Below are 18,981 nucleotides of genomic sequence, written 5' to 3'. Positions count from 1 at the left end.
GAGAGAAAGAGAGAGAGACACAGAGAAAAAAGAGAGGGGGGAGAGAGAAAGAGAGTGAGAGAGAAAGCAGAGAAAGTGAGAAAGAAAGCAAGAGAGAAAGAGAAAGCAAGAGAGAGAGAGAGAGAGAGAGAAAGAAAGCAAGAAAGAAAGAAAGCAAGCAAGAGAGAGAGGCTGGTTGGTGGTGTGCCCCGGGATTTTGTAAATGTAAAAAATATGCCGCAGCTCAAAAAAGGTTGAAAATCACTGTTCTAGTCCAACCCCCTGCCTACACCACTTCAGACAATTTCCGATTGTTACCGTAAATCTTGTGTGACCTTTGTTAAAATAATAACAAATAATAATAAATAATAACAATACCTATGTGTGACTTTTGTTAAAATAACAAGACCTGCAATTTACTAATATCCAAGGAGCTACCACAAAGGCAACCTATTCTCCAAAGCATCTGAAGGCAGGACAAGACATAATTGATGGAAACTTATCAACTACAGGAGAAATTTATTGACAGTGAGAACAATTAATCAGTGAAACTACTTGCCTTTAGAAATTGTGCTCTATCACTGGAGAACAGATTGGACAGCCATTTGTCCAGAATGCTTGAGCAGAAGGTTGGAATAGAAGATAATGGATAACCATATATGATGGAAAATTTCACCATATACTAATATTATTTATCAAAAGAACCCTTCTCCATCCCCCAAGAATGCAATTAAATTAGCTACTTGTTAGGCTCCATTTCCATTTGTGGTTTTAAGGCCTGTTAACAAAGCCATATTGAAACAAGAAAGACATTAAGAATATACAACATTATTTGGATATTTGGATAATATGGATTTACCTAAAATATCAAAAAAAATTAATACTTTGTTAGAGGAACCTAATAATGTTTTAGCCTATCATGTGAACAAAATTCTTAGTAAAGCATTAATCAAGTAGGTCCCAATCCTAGAAAACATGAAAAGAGCTAAGGAATCCATTTTCAGATCTTAGTTGATATGGTTACTAATGTGGGATAAATTATAAATGCAAGAAGTTGTTAGAACAAAAAAGTCATGATATTGTTTTTAGAATATTTTATATTACATTTTATTTGCATGAAAATAAATTATACAACTTAAAAAATAAAATCCAAAAAATTAAGCAGTACATCAAAATAGTTCAGCCAGACTGCCATACAAGAAGAAACTGCTACCAGTCAAAATTGTACAGCATTATCTCATATGTAGTGGCATACATTCAAACTGTAAATTACCATATGTAGATAGATATTACAACCTTGGAAACTCAAGTTTGCGCTGCACTCCAGGCTACATATAGTCTATTAACAAAAATGCTCTTGAGTTCTGTTTTGTTTCACACATAGAACCTTGAATTTACAAACACAGCATTCCAACTAGTTCCATGAAAATAATTTTGCACTCAAGATACCAAACTTTGTCCATGAACCTATCAAAATTCTCTCCTCTGTATTTTTATACCTTCCACAACTGATACCATAATGCAAATAAAATCCAAAGTTTTTGATTACTTAGATCATGTTACCTTTAAAAAAAACGGAAAGGGAAAAGAACCACCATTAAAACTTAAAATTTAACTACACTATGCACCAAGAAAAACAATAAATGAATAGATAGTACACAAAGACATCAATGGGATTAAGAAAAAAATGGAAGACTTCGAAGTAGAGTATGAACCGCATTAGTTGTGACAAAACATTTTGTAAGTATAGTTTAAATCAATGCAACTCACATTATTTTTCATAGAATATTTTTTCACATTTAGAATATAACCTAATACAAACCACAGTGGCAATCTTTGTGGCAACATTTCCCCCCAGAAGCAGCACCTCTTTAGTCTTTGGAGGGAACAAAAATAATCCAAATCTAAAAAAAAAAATCATCTTGAAAAGTGCCATATTGCAATAACGATTTCATTTACTTTTAGATGTGAAAGTATCCACGCTTCTGCTTATATTTTTAAGCAAATATATAGCTACCTTCACAACAAAGTTAGCCTTAAGGGCATCTTGTTGAAAGTGTTTGAGCAGAAATTCTAAATGTGATGCTACAGCTGTAAAAAAATTGCTGGTGTGTGTTTTGAATCATGGCATGTATTCCAATGTGCATTAAGTATTGAAACTAGGTTTACAGCATATTGTTTCATTTTCTGGCTTTAAACCCATTTAAATTATGAATGAAATGCGTATAAAAGGTAGGACATGAGAACTCAATATTTTTAATGTAAATAAGGACAGTCTTCTATTAGAAACATCCAGGCACACGAGTGCTCCTAAAACAATTCCATGTACTGTATACCTGGAGTGTCTAGCAATTTCCCCTTCAAAAAATAATCTCCTTCACTGCATCAGTTATCTCTGCTTCCAAGAGGCAGAAGGAAGTGCAGAGAGAAGTAATTCTGAAGTGCTATTCATTAAGCCTAAAGGAAGTAGGAAGTCAGACACAAAATGTAACTTTTAAAATACTTGCTCTGCTAAGAAATGAAATTATTCAGAAATCAGATTGCTAGCATTTGGACATCATTCAATGTGAAGTTTAGGGCTGGTTGGATATTCAATGCCTCATACCTGCTCCATTCACAGCTGAAGTAACAGGAAGTAAAGTCAAAAACACTCTACCAAAGAATTTTAGAAATATGTACATAGTTTCTAAAAAAACCTTTTGTCTTTTACTATCCATTTCTAAGTTCATTTCCAAATCAGATGCAGAGTTTTAGAACTCTTGTAGCATGTACAAAAGACTTCTTGGTTAAATTGATTTTAGTTTTCTTTCCTTTAGCATATACTGAATGTTGGATAATATATACAACTTTTTTCTCTGACTTTTATTCACAACATTTTGAAATTGAATTTTTTTTAACAATCTTGTGTTAAGGTTGCAGCGAACACTTTAAAAAATATTAATCTCTGTTCTACAAGTAATAAAAAATGCACATAAATTACAGATGAAACTTCAGGTCAGCACCCTGTTTTCATTTACTTGCTTTTTTATTTCATAACCATGAATGCTTGCAATTCTCCACTGCATCATGGTAGGGTTCTCTCAAACTAGCCCTGGGACAGTCATTACAGTTGGTAGTTATAATCTGCATGTGTCCATCAGTGCAAGGTTTTGAGGCAGAATTCAAAGACCAGTTTCCAATTTTAGGGAGGGGACAAATTTTCCTTCCCCTGTGGACATGTCATGCACTCTTTAAGAATTGACTCGGGAAGATTGTATACAAAGGAGTACAGTCAAGAAATCAGAAAAAGAAAACCTTACAGCTTGAACCAATTTCCATTTCCACTGGATTATACCCCTGGCACTGTCTGTTACATAAAATGCAGCCTGCTAAATTCATTTGGCCCACAATTATGCTCTGTCTTGATCTTACTTTTCTACCAATTAGCAGAGTCTAATGTAATAACTGAAAGATGAGAAAACTCATATGCATTCTAAAATTTCAAATGTACTTTTGCAAAGAGGTGCTAGCAATATGGCACAGTAGGAAATCACTTAGGGAAGCTAAAAGCTTGGAGGTCCTTTGCTAGCATTTATTTTAATCTGAAATTCTGTACTCTTTTTGCCCTCCATAGACTAAACTATATTTCACAGCCGTTGTATGTGTTTCTTCACTTAAGTCTAAGGCAGATTTCTTTAAAGGAAAAGAGAAAAGGGCCTTCAGCTAGTGGTGCGTTTGATACATCCCACTAAATTTATGGAGCTATGGTACAACTGTTGTTGGTAAAGTAAGTCAACAGCCTATGTGATTGATCAATCTGTTATCTGGTCAAACTGGAGAAAAAGACATACCTTCTTCTATACTTTCTCTCTTTTTTTCAAAGTATAATTACATGTAAAAACATAAGTTTAGTTATTTTCAAATAAATAAAAGGTGTATATATAAGGATTGTCAAAATGTTACTATTTTGAAGGAATTGTGTACTGTTTGTTTAATGCATTACTTTTCTGCAAGCATACTAAAATAGTGAATGCCAGTATTAAATGTATAAACAAATACATTTAATATTTTCCTCACTACAAACACATTTTTCCATGAATAAAGTGAATATTTTTAAAAAAAAGGGGGGGGGGGGAGATTGAAGCAAACTATATGACATATGCAATATACCCTGTTAGAATTACTAGTATCCCAGTATTCCAATCCAATTTTCATACTGAAATACTTGTTTAAGCTAACAGATAAATATGTACCTATAGATGTGGTGCATTTGTGTGTTGTTCAAATATCATACATGGGGAAGAGATCAAAAGGAGGACAATACATTTAGGCAGTTGTTCCAAAATACAAAGTATGAAGTGCTACATCTAATCTATTTGCTTCTCTCTTTTTTTAATGTGAAAATGAAAACCAGCAAGTTTTTCAGTGCACGAATATCTGAAAACGATTTCTTTGTGCAAGTTCTGTAATATAAAAATCCCAGATTCTCTTCTCTTCCGGGTGCAAATCAAATCCTAACATTCTCACAATGGGCTCTCCGTGAATGTTGTTTCCCCACGAAACCAGCATGCTGTTAAAAATGTGCACAAGATGAGAAGAACACCATCATGCTAACTGGGAAAAAAAAGAGAGAGAAATTGACAAAATAAAAGTCCTCTGGTAAGGTAAGGTAAGGTAAGGTAAGGCAGGAATTTGAGTGAGTAAGTAATGCAGGTCAAATCCTTTTACAGCACAGTCTTCTTGTATTTTTTTTTTCTGCCCAAACCACTCCCAATGCACATTTCTTGACATTTTCCAGTAAATCCTTAGGCTATGCCATGTATATAAACGTATTGATATCAGATTCATCCCTTCGGATATATTTGTGTTCTATAAGCCATTCAATTTGTTCTTTTATCATTTTCTTCTGCGGCAAGAACATATTTTTTAATATCTCTACTAATTCAGTCTGAAGTTGAGCATTGGTAATTTTCTTCCGCATTTTCATTATTTGGATGATAGCCTCCTAAAAAAGAGAGAGAGAAAGAGAAAATTGCACTTTGGATATATTTGTCTAAGACAAATATAGAGAACAAGGTGAAAGAGATATAGCAAACAAGTTGATAGAAATATCATATACACAACTGCCTTCTCTGTGGTGGCCCCGATCCTCTGGAATCAACTCCCCCCCGGAGATTAGGATTGCCCCCACCCTCCTTGCCTTTCGCAAACTCCTTAAAACCCATCTCTGTCATCAGGGATGGGGAAATTGATTCCCCAGGCCTGTCTTCGTTTTATGTATGGTTTGTATGAGATGTATGATTGTTTTTTATTGGGGGTTTTAAATTGTTTTAATTAATGGATTTGTACTGTTTTTCTTGTTGTGAGCCGCTCTGAATCTCCGGAGAGGGGCGGCATACAAATCTAATAAATAATAATAAATACTAATTGCACAAGCATCTGTTTAGGTTACTATGTTAGTCTTCTGTCAACTAGAAGTGCTTGTTTTAGTAACTGGGAAGGTGAGACTAGCTTAGATAAAGGAAACCCATACATACTTACCAGCCTGATTGCCTATGTTTGTTTTTAGCAATATTATCAGTCATGCAAGGAAAAAACTAAATGGCATAACCTGAAAATGCAACCTTATGCCATACAAGACAATTATTCTTATAACACTGGATTCTTGTCAGCAAATGTAGAAGAAAATTTTCGTTCGGTCTTACTAGCTATTCCAATGCAGAAAGTAAGGAATTGACCTTGTTAAAAATACACATATACTCTCCGGACTAGGCAACACGGCCTGCATATTTCCATTAAGGTCATTTTCCTCTACATTCACATCCAACATATGGGCAAATTGGATAGAACAGGGGTGTAAAACTCAAGGTCTGTGGGCTGGATCCGGCCCATAGAGTGCTTAGAACTGGCCTATGGGGCTGCCCTAGAAACAGTGAAGGATTGACCCACAGTGGCTCTCCCAGCAAAAATGGGCCCCCAAGGTACGTTTTCACTGGCAGACGGTTGCAGGAGGCCATTGCAGCCAAAAAAATGGAACTCAGGAGCCCATTTTTGCTGACATAACGCTTGGACCACCACAGGCGTCAACATGAATGACGTTAAGCTGGCCACCCCCACCCCCGTTCCACCGAGATCAAACAATGTGGCTTTCAATGAAATGAAGTTTGAAACCTCTGCGATAGAAGGGTCACAGAACGAAGCAGAGCACTCAGAGTTGTAATTTGGACAGCTGAAGGCTTTTTAAGTTATAGTTCGCAACCTAAAAGGTGATCTAGAATATCCATGTGGCACTGCAGAGCCAGTTACAGGCTGATGACTGTCAGCTTGATGGCCAATGTATCTCGCCCCGAGATATACATGTAAACACACCCTTCAAAACCAGAAACTTATATTTTAGGGTTTTTTCTAACTTACAAATTTATTCTTCTTCATAATCCTCCCCTTGCCAGATTCTACTGAAGCTGCCTCTTCAGCTTTGAAAGAAAGATAAGCACCTCTCCCCCCCCCCCCCCCTGAATTGGGAACAACTAGCACATATGTGCAAGGGGAACCTTTATATTTACTAAAAGATCAACCTGGATTTATTGCTACTCTTTCTTTTCTGCACTGCGTATAGTAAAATGTACTCAAACTCTCTTCTTTGAAGTTGCCATTTTTCAGTTTGTGTCTTGTAACTTAGCAGGAAAACTATTTTTAAACTGCCTGCTTTGTGAAGCCCTTCTGATGACAAAATGAGATAGTGGAATGTATGAATCTCCACTGCCTATAGCCGTGATGATGAATCTTTTTCCCCTTGGGTGCCCTTTTTCCCCTCTGGTGCATGCGCAAATGCCCACGCCCATAATTCAATGCCTGTGGAGGGCACAAAAACCCCTTGGAGGCCCTCTGGAGGGCAGAAACAGCCTGTTCCACAACTTCTGGTGGGCCCAGTAGGCTTGTGTTTCACCCTCCCCATGCTCCAAAGGCTTCTCTGGAATTGGGGGAGGGCAAAAGCCCCTCTGTCATCCCCCCCGGAGGCTCTCTGGAAGCCAAAAACGCCCTCCCAGAGCCTCTGTGTGAGCCAAAAATCAGCAGGCCAGCACACACATGCAGGTTGGAGCTGAGCTAGGGCAACGGCTCGCATGCCAGCAGATATTGCTCCTCGTGCCACCCGTGCCATAGGTTCGCCATCCCTGGCCTATAGCATCAATTCTACTTTTCATCTTACTTACTTAATGTGAAGTAGGTGTGTGTGTGTGTGTGTGTGTGTGTGTCAAATATCAAAATACCAGTTTTTGAACCGCATACCGTAATTGTATATCATATCTCTTAGGTCCCATAATTACACAAAGCAACAACCTACAATCAGTTAACATACCTGGGTTCGTAATATTCTTAATTGGACTATCCCTTCATTCTCTTCTTCTCGCATTCTCTCTGTTGTTAACTGCAGTCTACCAATAAGGTTTATTTTACCTCGTTTTTGAACTTTAGCATTTTTTCTATTAAAAAATGCAAAACAAGAATAAACATAAATAGTTAGTTTTAATTGGCGGATGTTCTTGAAGATTTGAGAGACATAGCTACTTGGACTACAGAGATTGGAAACTGAATACAGACATTGAGAATTGTATCCATATTCAATTTCCAATGATTTTTAGGAAAACAATTCTGTTATTTTCTGTTTACTTGAATATTTAATTGCCTTTTCATGATTTGTTAATATTTTGCTCACAATTATTTAACTGTTTTATATTTATCTGTTGTTGTTGTTATTATGGCCAAAAGCACTCTGATATCCAACAGGAAATTAATATTTACTAACAAAATAATATGCTCTAACTCTATAATCAATATTACAAATGCTTAATATTCACAATACTCATATTATCCTGTCTTCTTCATAACAATACAATTTAATTTCCAATAAAAAAGCTTTTGTTATAACACAATCTCAATACAATAAATGAAAGAGAACTGAAGTTAAAAAACAGTTCTTCACTTCAAGCTGAGAATTGCTAGATTTAATGCCTAATACTTTAATTATATTATTCCAGGCCATCAGGCCTATCTTTAATGAGAACTGTAACTAGGCACAAGGCCACCTCCACAAGACAGTATAAGCAACAATTTAAAAGCAACCTTCAAATCAAATGATTTTGGTTGCACAAATGACTATGTTGTCACAGCAGAGAAGGTGGCATATGCATGGGAACAACTAAGCCTGGCCTATCTCTTCTCTGCACAGTCTCTGTATTACGATTTACATTTGGCAATTAAGAGAACCAAGCTAGGTTAGTACAGTGGTAGCTCTACCTACAAACGCCTCTACTTATGAACTTTTCTAGATAAGAACAGGGTGTCCAAATTTTTTTTTGCCTCTTCTCAAGAACCATTTCCCACTTACAAACCCGAGTCTCCAAAACTGTAACCGGAAAAGGCAGAGAGAAGCCTCCGTGGGGCCTCTCTAGGAATCTCCTGGAAGGAAACAGGGCCGGAAAAGGTGCGGAGAAGCCTCTGTGGGGCCTCTCTAGGAATCTCCTGGGAGGAAACAGGGCCAGAAAAGGCAGTTAGAGGCCTCTGTGAGGCCTCTCTAGGAATCTTCTGGGAGGAAACAGGGCCTCCGCCCTCCCTGTGGTTTCCCCAATCGCATGCATTATTTGTTTTTACATTGATTCCTATGGGAAAAATTGCTTCTTCTTACAAACTTTTCTACTTAAGAACCTGGTCATGGAACGAATTAAGTTTGTAAGTAGAGGTACCACTGTACTTAGATAGGAGACTGTCAAAAAAGTAAAAACGTATCAAAAACAATCATTCTGCATTGTTACCAATAGTTTTGCCTGGTTATACCCATATAATTTCAAAATTCAAACTAAACTCAGGAGTCCTGCTATTCTACCTTAGAAACATTTGGAAAACCCCACTGCTGCAATATGGATGCTACTAACCTGTGCATAATACAGTGGTACCTCATCATACGAACTTAATTGGTTCCAGGAGGAGGTTCGTAAGGTGAAAAGTTCGTAAGATGAAACAATGTTTCCCATAGGAATCAATGTAAAAGCAAATAATGGTGTAAATCCTTCAGGAAAATCCCAAACTTTAGAAGGGAGGCGAACAGAGGGCAGGGAGGAGCAGCTAAAGGGGGGCGGGTGGAAGAAGCAAGGTTAGGCTAAAGGGTGAGTGGGAAGGAAGAAAGGCAAGGGGGGCGCCCCTCCCTTTTCTTTCTTCAAAAGACACCGTTTCAGTGCCTTTGCAAGCATGTTGTTCTCTGCAAAATCTTTCCTCCTTCCAAGCTGCCCCTCCCTTTTCTTTCTTAAAAAGACACCCTTTCAGTGCCTTTGCAAGCACATTGTTCTCTGCAAAATCTTTCCTCCTCCAAGCTGCCCCTCCCTTTTCTTTCTTAAAAAGACACCCTTTCAGTGCTTTTGCAAGCACGTTGTTCTCTGCAAAATCTTTCCTCCTCCAAGCTGCCCCTCCCTTTTCTTTCTTCAAAAGACACCGTTTCAGTGCCTTTGCAAGCACATTGTTCTCTGCAAAATCTTTCCTACTCCAAGCAGCCCTTCCCTTTTCTTTCTTCAAAAAAGGGGCAGCTGCTTGGGTTCGTAAGGTGAAAATAGTTCGGAAAAAGAGGCAAAAAAATCTTAAACACCGGGTTCGTATCTTGAAAAGTTCGTTAGAAGAGGCGTTCGTAAGATGAGGTACCACTGTATTTCATCTCTTTGGGCATTCATATGTTAATGATAATTCCTATAGAGACTGTTTGATGTTATGTATGATAGCACTGAACCAAAAGATTTACAACTTTTCCTCAAAGTTCTGGCCACTGCCGCAGCTCTACAGTCATTGGAACACAATTCAAGTGCTTGAAAACCAGCTTACAGTTACAACCGGTTGCAATCACAAAGAATTTTTATCTATAATATTACTTTAAAAAGTCTAGTGGGTTAAGAATAACTTTCTCAGAAGTAGGAGATTATGGTCCAGGGAAAGCAATCCATAGGATAATACTTAGTGCATTACTGGAATACTTAAGAGATGAAAACAAGGGAGATGGAGTTACCTACATAACAAAATCATAGGTTTTATAGTTCTGCTTTACAGATGTTTGGTCATTTTAGTAAAGAAATCAAGATCGTTCATTAGCAACTCGAAAATAGTTGTAATTTAAAACTTGTATAGAATTTAAATCTGCTTGATTTTAAAAAATGCAAATAATATTTAAATCAGTTTTAACAAACTAATTTATCAGGAAAGGAAAGATCTGTATTTCTAAACCTGAACATAGATATAGCAAAGCATTTGACTATTACAATTTCAAACTATTAAAAAATGTAGTTTAATTCTAATATATCTAAAATTCAACTTTAAGATCAGTTGAACCATTCAATATTAAAAGTTATTTCTAGATATCTATAAAACCTTTGTGAGTAAGCCAGTTATAATTTCTTACATTAAGCTGAACTCCTGGTTCACTGAGAAGAGAGTTCCCTCTGTGAAGTCTTTGGGTGAATTGACTAGAGGTTCATAAAGCAAAACTTGACGTTTCAACTTTGGAAATGCTACAAGAGACTGTAAATTAGGAGAAAGAGAAAAGGCCATAAAAATCAGATTTTTGATCAAATATAGAGATCAAATTTTATCATGCCTTCATTGACAAAATTATTTTAATTTCATAAGCAAAAGCTAACAATTTTAGTTACCTTAATTAGATGTTAAAGAAAAACCTTACATATTACATTTGATCATTCTGAAATGTAACCTGATAATTTGATATCAGCAAGCCATTTTAGACTACTTATCAAAATATCAATATAATGGATATACTGTATTAGCAAAAGACATAACAACCATTTAACTTCTTGTAATATATTTTGCAAAACTGTGACTGATATGAAAAGATAAAATAAGGATTAAGAGAAATTGAATTGAAAAGATTGGTCCATCAATGTGAATATGAATAAGTACAGCATCTTATAATTTAATCTATAATTTAATTATTGTAATGAATTGACAAAATATTATTTTATTCACATATGAATGAAAAACACTTTATGGAAACTGTTTTATAAGGGATGCATTTATCCAAGCTTTAAGAAAAAAAATCTGAAAAAATTATCTAAACTGAATGCAAAATCAATGCAACAGAGGCAAATGAATCTGCCTTTTAAAGAAGAGTGCAAAGAATTGATAAATAAGGCAGAACATATATTTTATTTATTCAAAAAATCCCATTTCTATTCCAGGTAAATCCAGCGAAAAAATATGGTGAAAAATATATGAAAAACTACTGTCCAAGAATCTAAAGAGTGTGCTGATGTAATAGATACTTTAAAAGCATTTTGGTAGGACATTCCAAATATTTAACAGCTTGTTAAATATGCTTTAAGAAGATTGTTATGTAGGTTACTCATGCAGTTGTTTAAAGATATGATACTAGATTAATTTTGGCATTCTTTTGTACTTTAGACAGGCTCTAGTGAAATAAAACAGCACACAACATTTTCAGGTTTTTCTTTTTAAGTTTGCCAATTGCTTCTACATAAATAACCAGAAAGTAGCAATACAGAAATACTAGTTTGGACTGGGAACCAGTTTGGGCTGAGAACCAGAGGATAAGGTACCGGGGAAGAGACCATGAGTTCTAGACCTACTTTAGCTGTAAAGCCCACTGGGTGATCTTCAATGAAGTCATCCTCTCTTAGTCCTAGGAAGAAGACCAACGGCTAGATGACACTACTTTTACATGGACACATGACCGACTGAATAATTCTATGCCAGGATTATTAACTTCAGCTTGGAGAGAAGCTTTGAGCAGAATACTGAAGAGTTCTGTTCTGGGCCTTGGGCTAACATTTTTGTAGACAATGCAAAGCTGGAGAGCAGGGCTAATACTTTAGAGGGCAGAGACAAGATTTAAAAAGCATCTAGCCAAGCTTGTGCAATGGGCTTAAATGCAGAGGATGGAATTTAACAGGCAGAAATATAAAGTTTTTCAGTTAGGTAGAAAACTGAAGGTGAGGGAATCTGATTTTACTATATGTAAAAAGAACCTAAGTATTCTTATAAACCAGTGATGGCAAACCTTTTAGACACAGAATGCCCAAACTGAGCACACGCACCCAAACTGAAAGATGCATGTGTGAGCGAACAGGCGTAAGCATGGACATGCAGAGCAGAGACTGGTCACCAGGAGGCGGAGCCTCCCAATACCGGCAGCGCAGCAAGAGGTAAGATCTTTTTCTTTCATGACCTTCTGTTTCGTTGTTTGCAGGGGAACAGAAGCTGACGAAAGAAACGCCACAGAGTTTTGACCTGGGGAGATGGCACGCATACCAGCAGAGTGGGTTCCGCATGTCACCTCTGGCACACGTGCCACAGGTTTGCCATCACGATTATAGACTAAACACGACTGCATAACAGAATCAGTCCTAATCAAAGGAAGTTAATATTGCTTGTCTGGTCCCATTTAAAATAATACAAGCATGATAGCCATGCACTAACAAATTGAACCAAGAAAAACAGTAGCTTCTTTGAAAAACATAAATTAGAAATTGACTTAAGAATGCAATCATTTATATCATGAATAATGAGCTCTCCAGCTTTCTGTACTAGGAGTCATATTTCAAAGGTAAATTTTATTTTAAAAGTAGAAAAGATTAAGACTTTGCTTCCCACATTAATATGCATGTTCCCCTAATGCTATTATAATATGACTGAAGAGCTGAAGACTTACCCATAAAGTTCTCCTAAGCTCAGCATCTGGAAGTTCTGTTGCTAGTTTAAGATTTTCAAAACTAATTTTTTCTCGGGGTCTTTGATTCCATGCAAAAAGCACAGCCAGTTGAAACGTAGTAACCTCCAAGTCATACTGGCCAACTTCATTCTTGAAAGTTATCTATTAATGAGCAAAAATTAGCAAGTGAGCTTAAATATACTCATATTTTCTGGAAGGGGTGAAATGCAACTGGCTTGGGCTGGTTTGCCTGAACTGGTAGTTAAAAAATGTTTTAATAGATTTTTAAAAAAAATAAAGTTCCTCTTAGTATGTCTCGGTACGAAAACTTCAACACACATTAAGCAGACTTGTTGGTGTAGGAAATGTGGGTTAGCCAGACAATGTCTCAGATTTAGTATCAATGTACATACAACAATATTATTATTTACAAATATGCAGAATAAATAATATAATACTCTATAGTTTACAAATCATGCACACAGCAAGAATACAGCTCACAGCAAATATATCTCTTACAAAGTAACTCCCCCCAAAGGGAACGGTGTTGGCGCCCCCTTATGGCCAACATGTAAAAGTTCCTTAAAGGTACAGTCTTTACATTTTACAAACTAACATTGTTAGCTACTGTATGGCAACACCCAAGTAGGTTACGTTCAATATACGTTCAATCTCCCCCCTGGGGGTTGACCATGCAGTTACATTCATTGTTTTACATTGTACCTATTACAACACTCTACAGGTTTCTTGGCGCCCTGTGCCTTGGTAAAATTGTCAGCTATATTTTCAGTACTCTCACAAAATTCTAGTTTGATTATCCCATGTTTAACACACCGCCTCTCAGCTGTATGACGCATGATCACTGGCATTCTTTTTAAAAAAAACCTTTTAAGCATTTTTAGTATGGGTTCTCTGGAACAGGTAGTTAAAAGTTTTTTAAAAAGTTTTAAAAAGAGCAGGAAATCCAAAAGCGCGCATTTGGAGTGGATTGCGCATGCAATGTGTGTCTGACACACGTGTATGCATGTGCACCACGTGCATCTGGCACGCACTAGGCATGCACAGAATGCTTCTGACATGCACCTTGCATGCGTGGGCAGCAAACCAGTGACGACCCACCGAGGATATTCGCCACTGCTTTCTGGGTGACCAAACCAATCAAAAATACAAAATGCAAGCGTCATACTTACAATTCCATTGGACATTAAATGATGCCAGTGAAGTTTCCTGCCACTATGGTTCTTTTTGTAGAACTCTTCAACCTCGGGGATAAGGTCTTCTAATTCCGTTGGCAGTGATACAAAAACTTTTTCAGAACTTCGGGACCAAGCCCCAGCATTTAAAATTTTAATATTCACAGAATCAGCTGTATACAAAACAAAAATAGAAAGCTCAGCCAAGTAACACTAAAACTACCAACCAATGTATGAACAGTGTCAAAGAAACTAAATGCACAATTTTATATTATAGTTATCCAATATGGATTTGTTAATGATAAAAAAGCAGGATAAACAAATATAAATAATCTTGGTTTTCTATAACACTGAGAATTTTTAAAAAATAACTAATATAAAAAGTACCTGGGAGGGCCAGTTTATTGTTTTTGTGCATTTCCTTGAAGGCCTGGTTGAGATCTTCAGATACCTTAATATCCTGAAACATCCTTGCCAATTTATTTACATAATCTGCTGGCATACCTACTTCCTGCACAGAGAGAGGATTGAAGCAATAACTATATGATTTAAATATAGTAAACACTTCCTACTGATTTTTTAGTTAACTATTAGGGTCACGCAAAACATTTCAAAGACTCTTTGCAAAGCAAGTGAAGTGCCCCTTCAAACCCGCCTCTTGAACGGTAACAAAGCCGGAATGGTTTTGTGCAGTTCTGAGTAACTATTACAACTAGCAATAACTACATACTAACGTAAGAACAACTTATTTCTATATAAAATGTACCAAATTGGAAAACTGGAAAAGAAATTATCCAGTCCTTCACTACATTCATGCATGGGGGGCATGGGGAGATGCAAGAGAGGCTCAGTTCAAACCACAGACCAACTAGCTATTTTGTCTATATTAAACCTTTGTTAAAACATTGTTAGGACCTTAAAGTTACAAAGTTCTCAGTTCAATTTTTATTTTCAAAAATTGAATAAATTGCTTGCCCACATTAACCTAGAGACCAGGCCACAGATAATTTAAGATTCAATAATTCACAATATGTGATATTTTAAATTAAAAGCTATGCTTTTTAAATAAAAGAGTAGGCAACAGAATTCATGAACTTACTCGCAGCCATTCAACCATGTTCTCTTCTATTTCGCTGTCTGCTGATATATCCAATATAAGACGCCTTGTTAAATGAGCTTTGTGGTATCGCATAAAAACATCTTTGTTCTGTACATACTTGAGTACCAATAGCTGTTTTTAAAAAGCATTATACATATTTTTATGATTGCTATTAGTATTTACTCCTATTGAAGAACAGCATTTCCAGAAAATATTTTATCAGGGATGATATATTCCTGTATTAACCCATCCTTCAAAAATTCCTACATGTATCAACATATTCAATCACCATGCAACAAAATATACATCCATATTGCCTTTTGTTCATAGTTTAAATAGCAAAAATATGTTTGTAAACAAATTGGTTTACATGAATATACTGAAACTTCACTAGTTTGATAGTACCAAGCTCTTGCTATGTTCAGTCACCTTTAATTAAAAATCTATATATGATCTGATTTCAAAAAGATTTAATATAACATTTATTGTATCACATTTTAACAAGAGCATAGCTTTAAATAAAATATAGAGATAGTTTCTCTTAAAAAAAACAATTTTGAAAGATAGCCATTGGCTAAAGCATCTTTCCAACCTACACCAGGCAATATTGTAAAATGAAATTTAATTTTAGATATAGCAGACTTCCTTTCTCTCTTTTCCTCTCTTCAGGGAGGAACAGAATGTCAGCAATATCAAGAACAAAGAAATATTACTTCTTTAGAAATTTACTTTTGAAGTAAACTTTGTCAGTAACTAATGGATTGAAAGTTTCATTGAAATCCAGTCAAGATTACAAAAATAAAACCCCAACTTAAATTTACTTCTTACAGGAATATCACACACTCAGTAGAACCTTTGAGTGCTCAAGTACAGGACTTTTTAATAATGCATAACCATTACTTGTATTGTGTATGACACCTTGCCCTCGTCAGCTACTATTTTAACGACCAAATCAACATTCTAATCGTAACTGACTTCTCACTGCTATTAATTCAGATTTAGAGAAATATTCTGAAAGTTCGGAGAGTAGAAACACAGAAAGATATTGAGGAGAAATTACCTAATCTTCCATTTACTTCTCTCAAATAAAAAAAATAGGATGGGGGGAGTGAAAAAGAACATACCACTTCTTTAAGTTTTGCTTCAATTTCTTCCGAGGTTAATTTTTTGCTTAGTGGTGTTTTTCTTAATAACATATCACAATAATTTGCAAGTAACTCTGGGCACTTGGATTCTGGTTGTGTCTTCAACCCAACACTAAGGAAAAAAGGAAAAATAGTAGCCAAAATTTATGCAGATTCACTAATATTGGTTTCATGCCATTATATAAACTCTTTTATGAACAACAAGGGGGAATGCCTTGTGTAAACATAGAAACATAGAAGACTGACGGCAGAAAAAGACCTCATGGTCCATCTAGTCTGCCCTTATACTATTTCCTGTATTTCATCTTACAATGGATATATGTTTATCCCAGGCATGTTTAAATTCAGTTACTGTGGATTTACCAACCACGTCTGCTGGACGTTTGTTCCAAGGATCGACTACTCTTTCAGTAAAATAATATTTTCTCACATTGCTTTTAATCTTTCCCCCAACTAACTTCAGATTGCGTCCCCTTGTTCTTGTGTTCACTTTCCTATAAAAAACACTTCCCTCCTGAACCTTATTTAACCCTTTAACATATTTAAACATATTTAAAAACAATCAATATTTTTACATGATTGCTTTCTGTAAATTTATTTCTTTTATTTCAAAGTGACTATATTAATTTTTACATATAATTTAAAAATATAAAATAAAATGCATATGGGAAGCTACAAAAAAGCAGGGTTTGGAAATGTATTAAACCAGAACAATTATTGGATTTTGGCTGTTATAGGAGTAGATATGTAGATATACATATCTGAGTATCTGAGATTTAGTACTATGTGCATGCTTCTATGTACTTTTTTTAAAAAATTGAAGATTTCCCAGGTTAAAAATAAATATATTTAAGCATTACAGAAAACAAGGAAAATACTAAATATACATTCAAAATATAAACAAAAATTAAATTATGTTATTGTCAAGTACTCATTCAGATTACTTACCCCTTCTGCTTCAATGGCAATTCAAGTTTAAATATTGTAGCGTCATTAACAACTGCTTTATATGCCTAAAATAAAAATAAGGCACTGAATCTACTTTTTTCATACCAAAGTATGTCCTTAAAAACAAAACTATGTTAATTTTAAAACAATCAGTCTTCTTAAGCACAAAATTCCTATATCACTTTGGAAAAATAGCCAAAGCACAGAAAATGTCCATAAGATTCACTACTTTTGGGGGAAGTTGAAGGTTACTGTTGCTTCAAACTTCTCTGCTCATGAGAAAGGAGGAAAGGATAAAGAAGAAGGAAGGGGACACGAATGTTGGATGTTACTACACCAAATTAGCCCACAGGTTCAGATGTTTTTCTGTATCTTGTTACCATGTTTATATTTCTGGATCTTCAAGGTGCAATAGAGTAAAATATAAAGTAAAACTATTATTTCTGTGAACCTTGTCAAAAATGTCTCAGTGAGACTCCCTGACGGTGTCTCATTCCAACAAGGTATGTTCATATTTACCATATTTTTTGGAGTATAAAATGCAACCCCCCCCCCTGCAAAAAAGAGGCTACACATTTGTTTTAGAATGTAGCTTTTTTTGAAGCTTTTTGTTTCAGCCCTAATGAGATGCTAATGATCTTCTCAGTTCTTCTGGCTTGCAGGCTTGTTTCATTGTTACTCCCTACAAAAAAGGCTTTTTCAGCCCCAACGAAATGATATTCCCGGCTTGCAGGATTTTTTCATTGCTACTCTGAATAAGTTTTTTTCCAGCCCTAAGTCCTTGCAGGCTTGTTTTCATTGCTACTCCCTTGAAGATAATTTTTTCAGCCTTAACCAGGGGACAAAATAATGTGCTGAAAGTGACCAGACTGAGGACACTAGCCAGATGAATACCTAGTAGATATATTCCCCCCCCCCCCCATTTTCTTCCCCCAAAACTACGGTGGAGCTTATACTCCGATACGTCATATACACTGAAAAATACAGTAACTTCCTAGCTGGGGGAAGGTTGGCCACGTCTTACCCCTGGAAGGCACCTTTACTTTTATTTAGTTTGTAATCAATGAATCCAAAATGATTTTTGTAAGTACTTTTGCTAGATTAGGAGGCATTACATTTCATTTTTATTTTCAAATATTTTCTCTAGACTATCAATTTTTTTTTAATGTTATTTCTGGGTTGTAAGGTATTATGTCATACTAGAGGCATTCACTAATTTTTTGTGAAATTTGAAGTGTCACAATTTTCAATTCTACCCTGGCTGTGATTATTTGAGAACTCTCTAATAAATAATCATTTTCATGAAGATACTGATGAATCTTATTACTAAAGCAAGATTACAAGTACAGCAACGCAAATATATAAATAAAATCTTGCAGTTATCTCAATACTTAAATCTCTACAGAAGCCCAATTTCTGGTAATTTGTTGGCATGATTTCATAAATATCTTCACTTATGCTTACTTAAAATATTTGTAGGTCACTTTCTGTTTTAAAAAACCAAATAAATGTAAACAGGTATTCTCAAAAAATGAAACGAAAAACCAACTGGTAACTTACTTTATCTCTGGCAGTAAGAAATCTCGGGTCATCTTGAAAAGCTTCTTTAACTAATTTGCTAAATCTATTAAAAAGTGTAAGCAATTGTTCTACATATTTTTCAGAATCCTAAAATTGAAAAGCAAAACAAAGAATTAAACACCAAGCCTGTGAGCAAACAATCATAATCAACTAAAATCTCTTTCCTTCCCTTTCCTTTTTCAACTGCATATCTGATATTGCAGTCATGAACCCAGAAATACTACAATAAGGTACAAGTCTTCTTCTTGGGGTCTTAATAGTTTATATCTCAGAAAAATCACACTTTGTGCAAGTTAACCTCCAGAGAAGTTACTAGCTGCCAACCCAATAGGGACATTC

General features: G+C 35.6%; 1 protein-coding gene across 1 annotated transcript in view; it reads right to left on the bottom strand.

The window, feature by feature from the left end:
• Positions 1-1,061: 1,061 nt before the first annotated feature.
• CUL5 (cullin 5) overlaps positions 1,062-18,981 on the bottom strand; it is a 39,508-nt gene continuing 21,588 nt past the window's right edge. Inside the window, exons 10-19 of the mRNA XM_070749724.1 lie at positions 18,622-18,729; positions 17,062-17,126; positions 16,093-16,225; positions 14,969-15,100; positions 14,257-14,380; positions 13,867-14,042; positions 12,677-12,838; positions 10,394-10,512; positions 7,316-7,439; positions 1,062-4,963 (exon numbers count right to left, since the gene is read on the bottom strand). Coding sequence (XP_070605825.1) covers positions 4,769-4,963; positions 7,316-7,439; positions 10,394-10,512; positions 12,677-12,838; positions 13,867-14,042; positions 14,257-14,380; positions 14,969-15,100; positions 16,093-16,225; positions 17,062-17,126; positions 18,622-18,729 — 1,338 coding nt within the window. The 3' untranslated portion in view covers positions 1,062-4,768. The remainder of the gene's footprint in view (positions 4,964-7,315; positions 7,440-10,393; positions 10,513-12,676; positions 12,839-13,866; positions 14,043-14,256; positions 14,381-14,968; positions 15,101-16,092; positions 16,226-17,061; positions 17,127-18,621; positions 18,730-18,981) is intronic.

Source organism: Erythrolamprus reginae, chromosome 4 (genome assembly GCF_031021105.1).
Source record: "Erythrolamprus reginae isolate rEryReg1 chromosome 4, rEryReg1.hap1, whole genome shotgun sequence".
In the NCBI taxonomy this organism is placed as follows: domain Eukaryota; kingdom Metazoa; phylum Chordata; class Lepidosauria; order Squamata; family Dipsadidae; genus Erythrolamprus; species Erythrolamprus reginae.
This window is presented reverse-complemented; position numbering and strand designations above follow the sequence as displayed.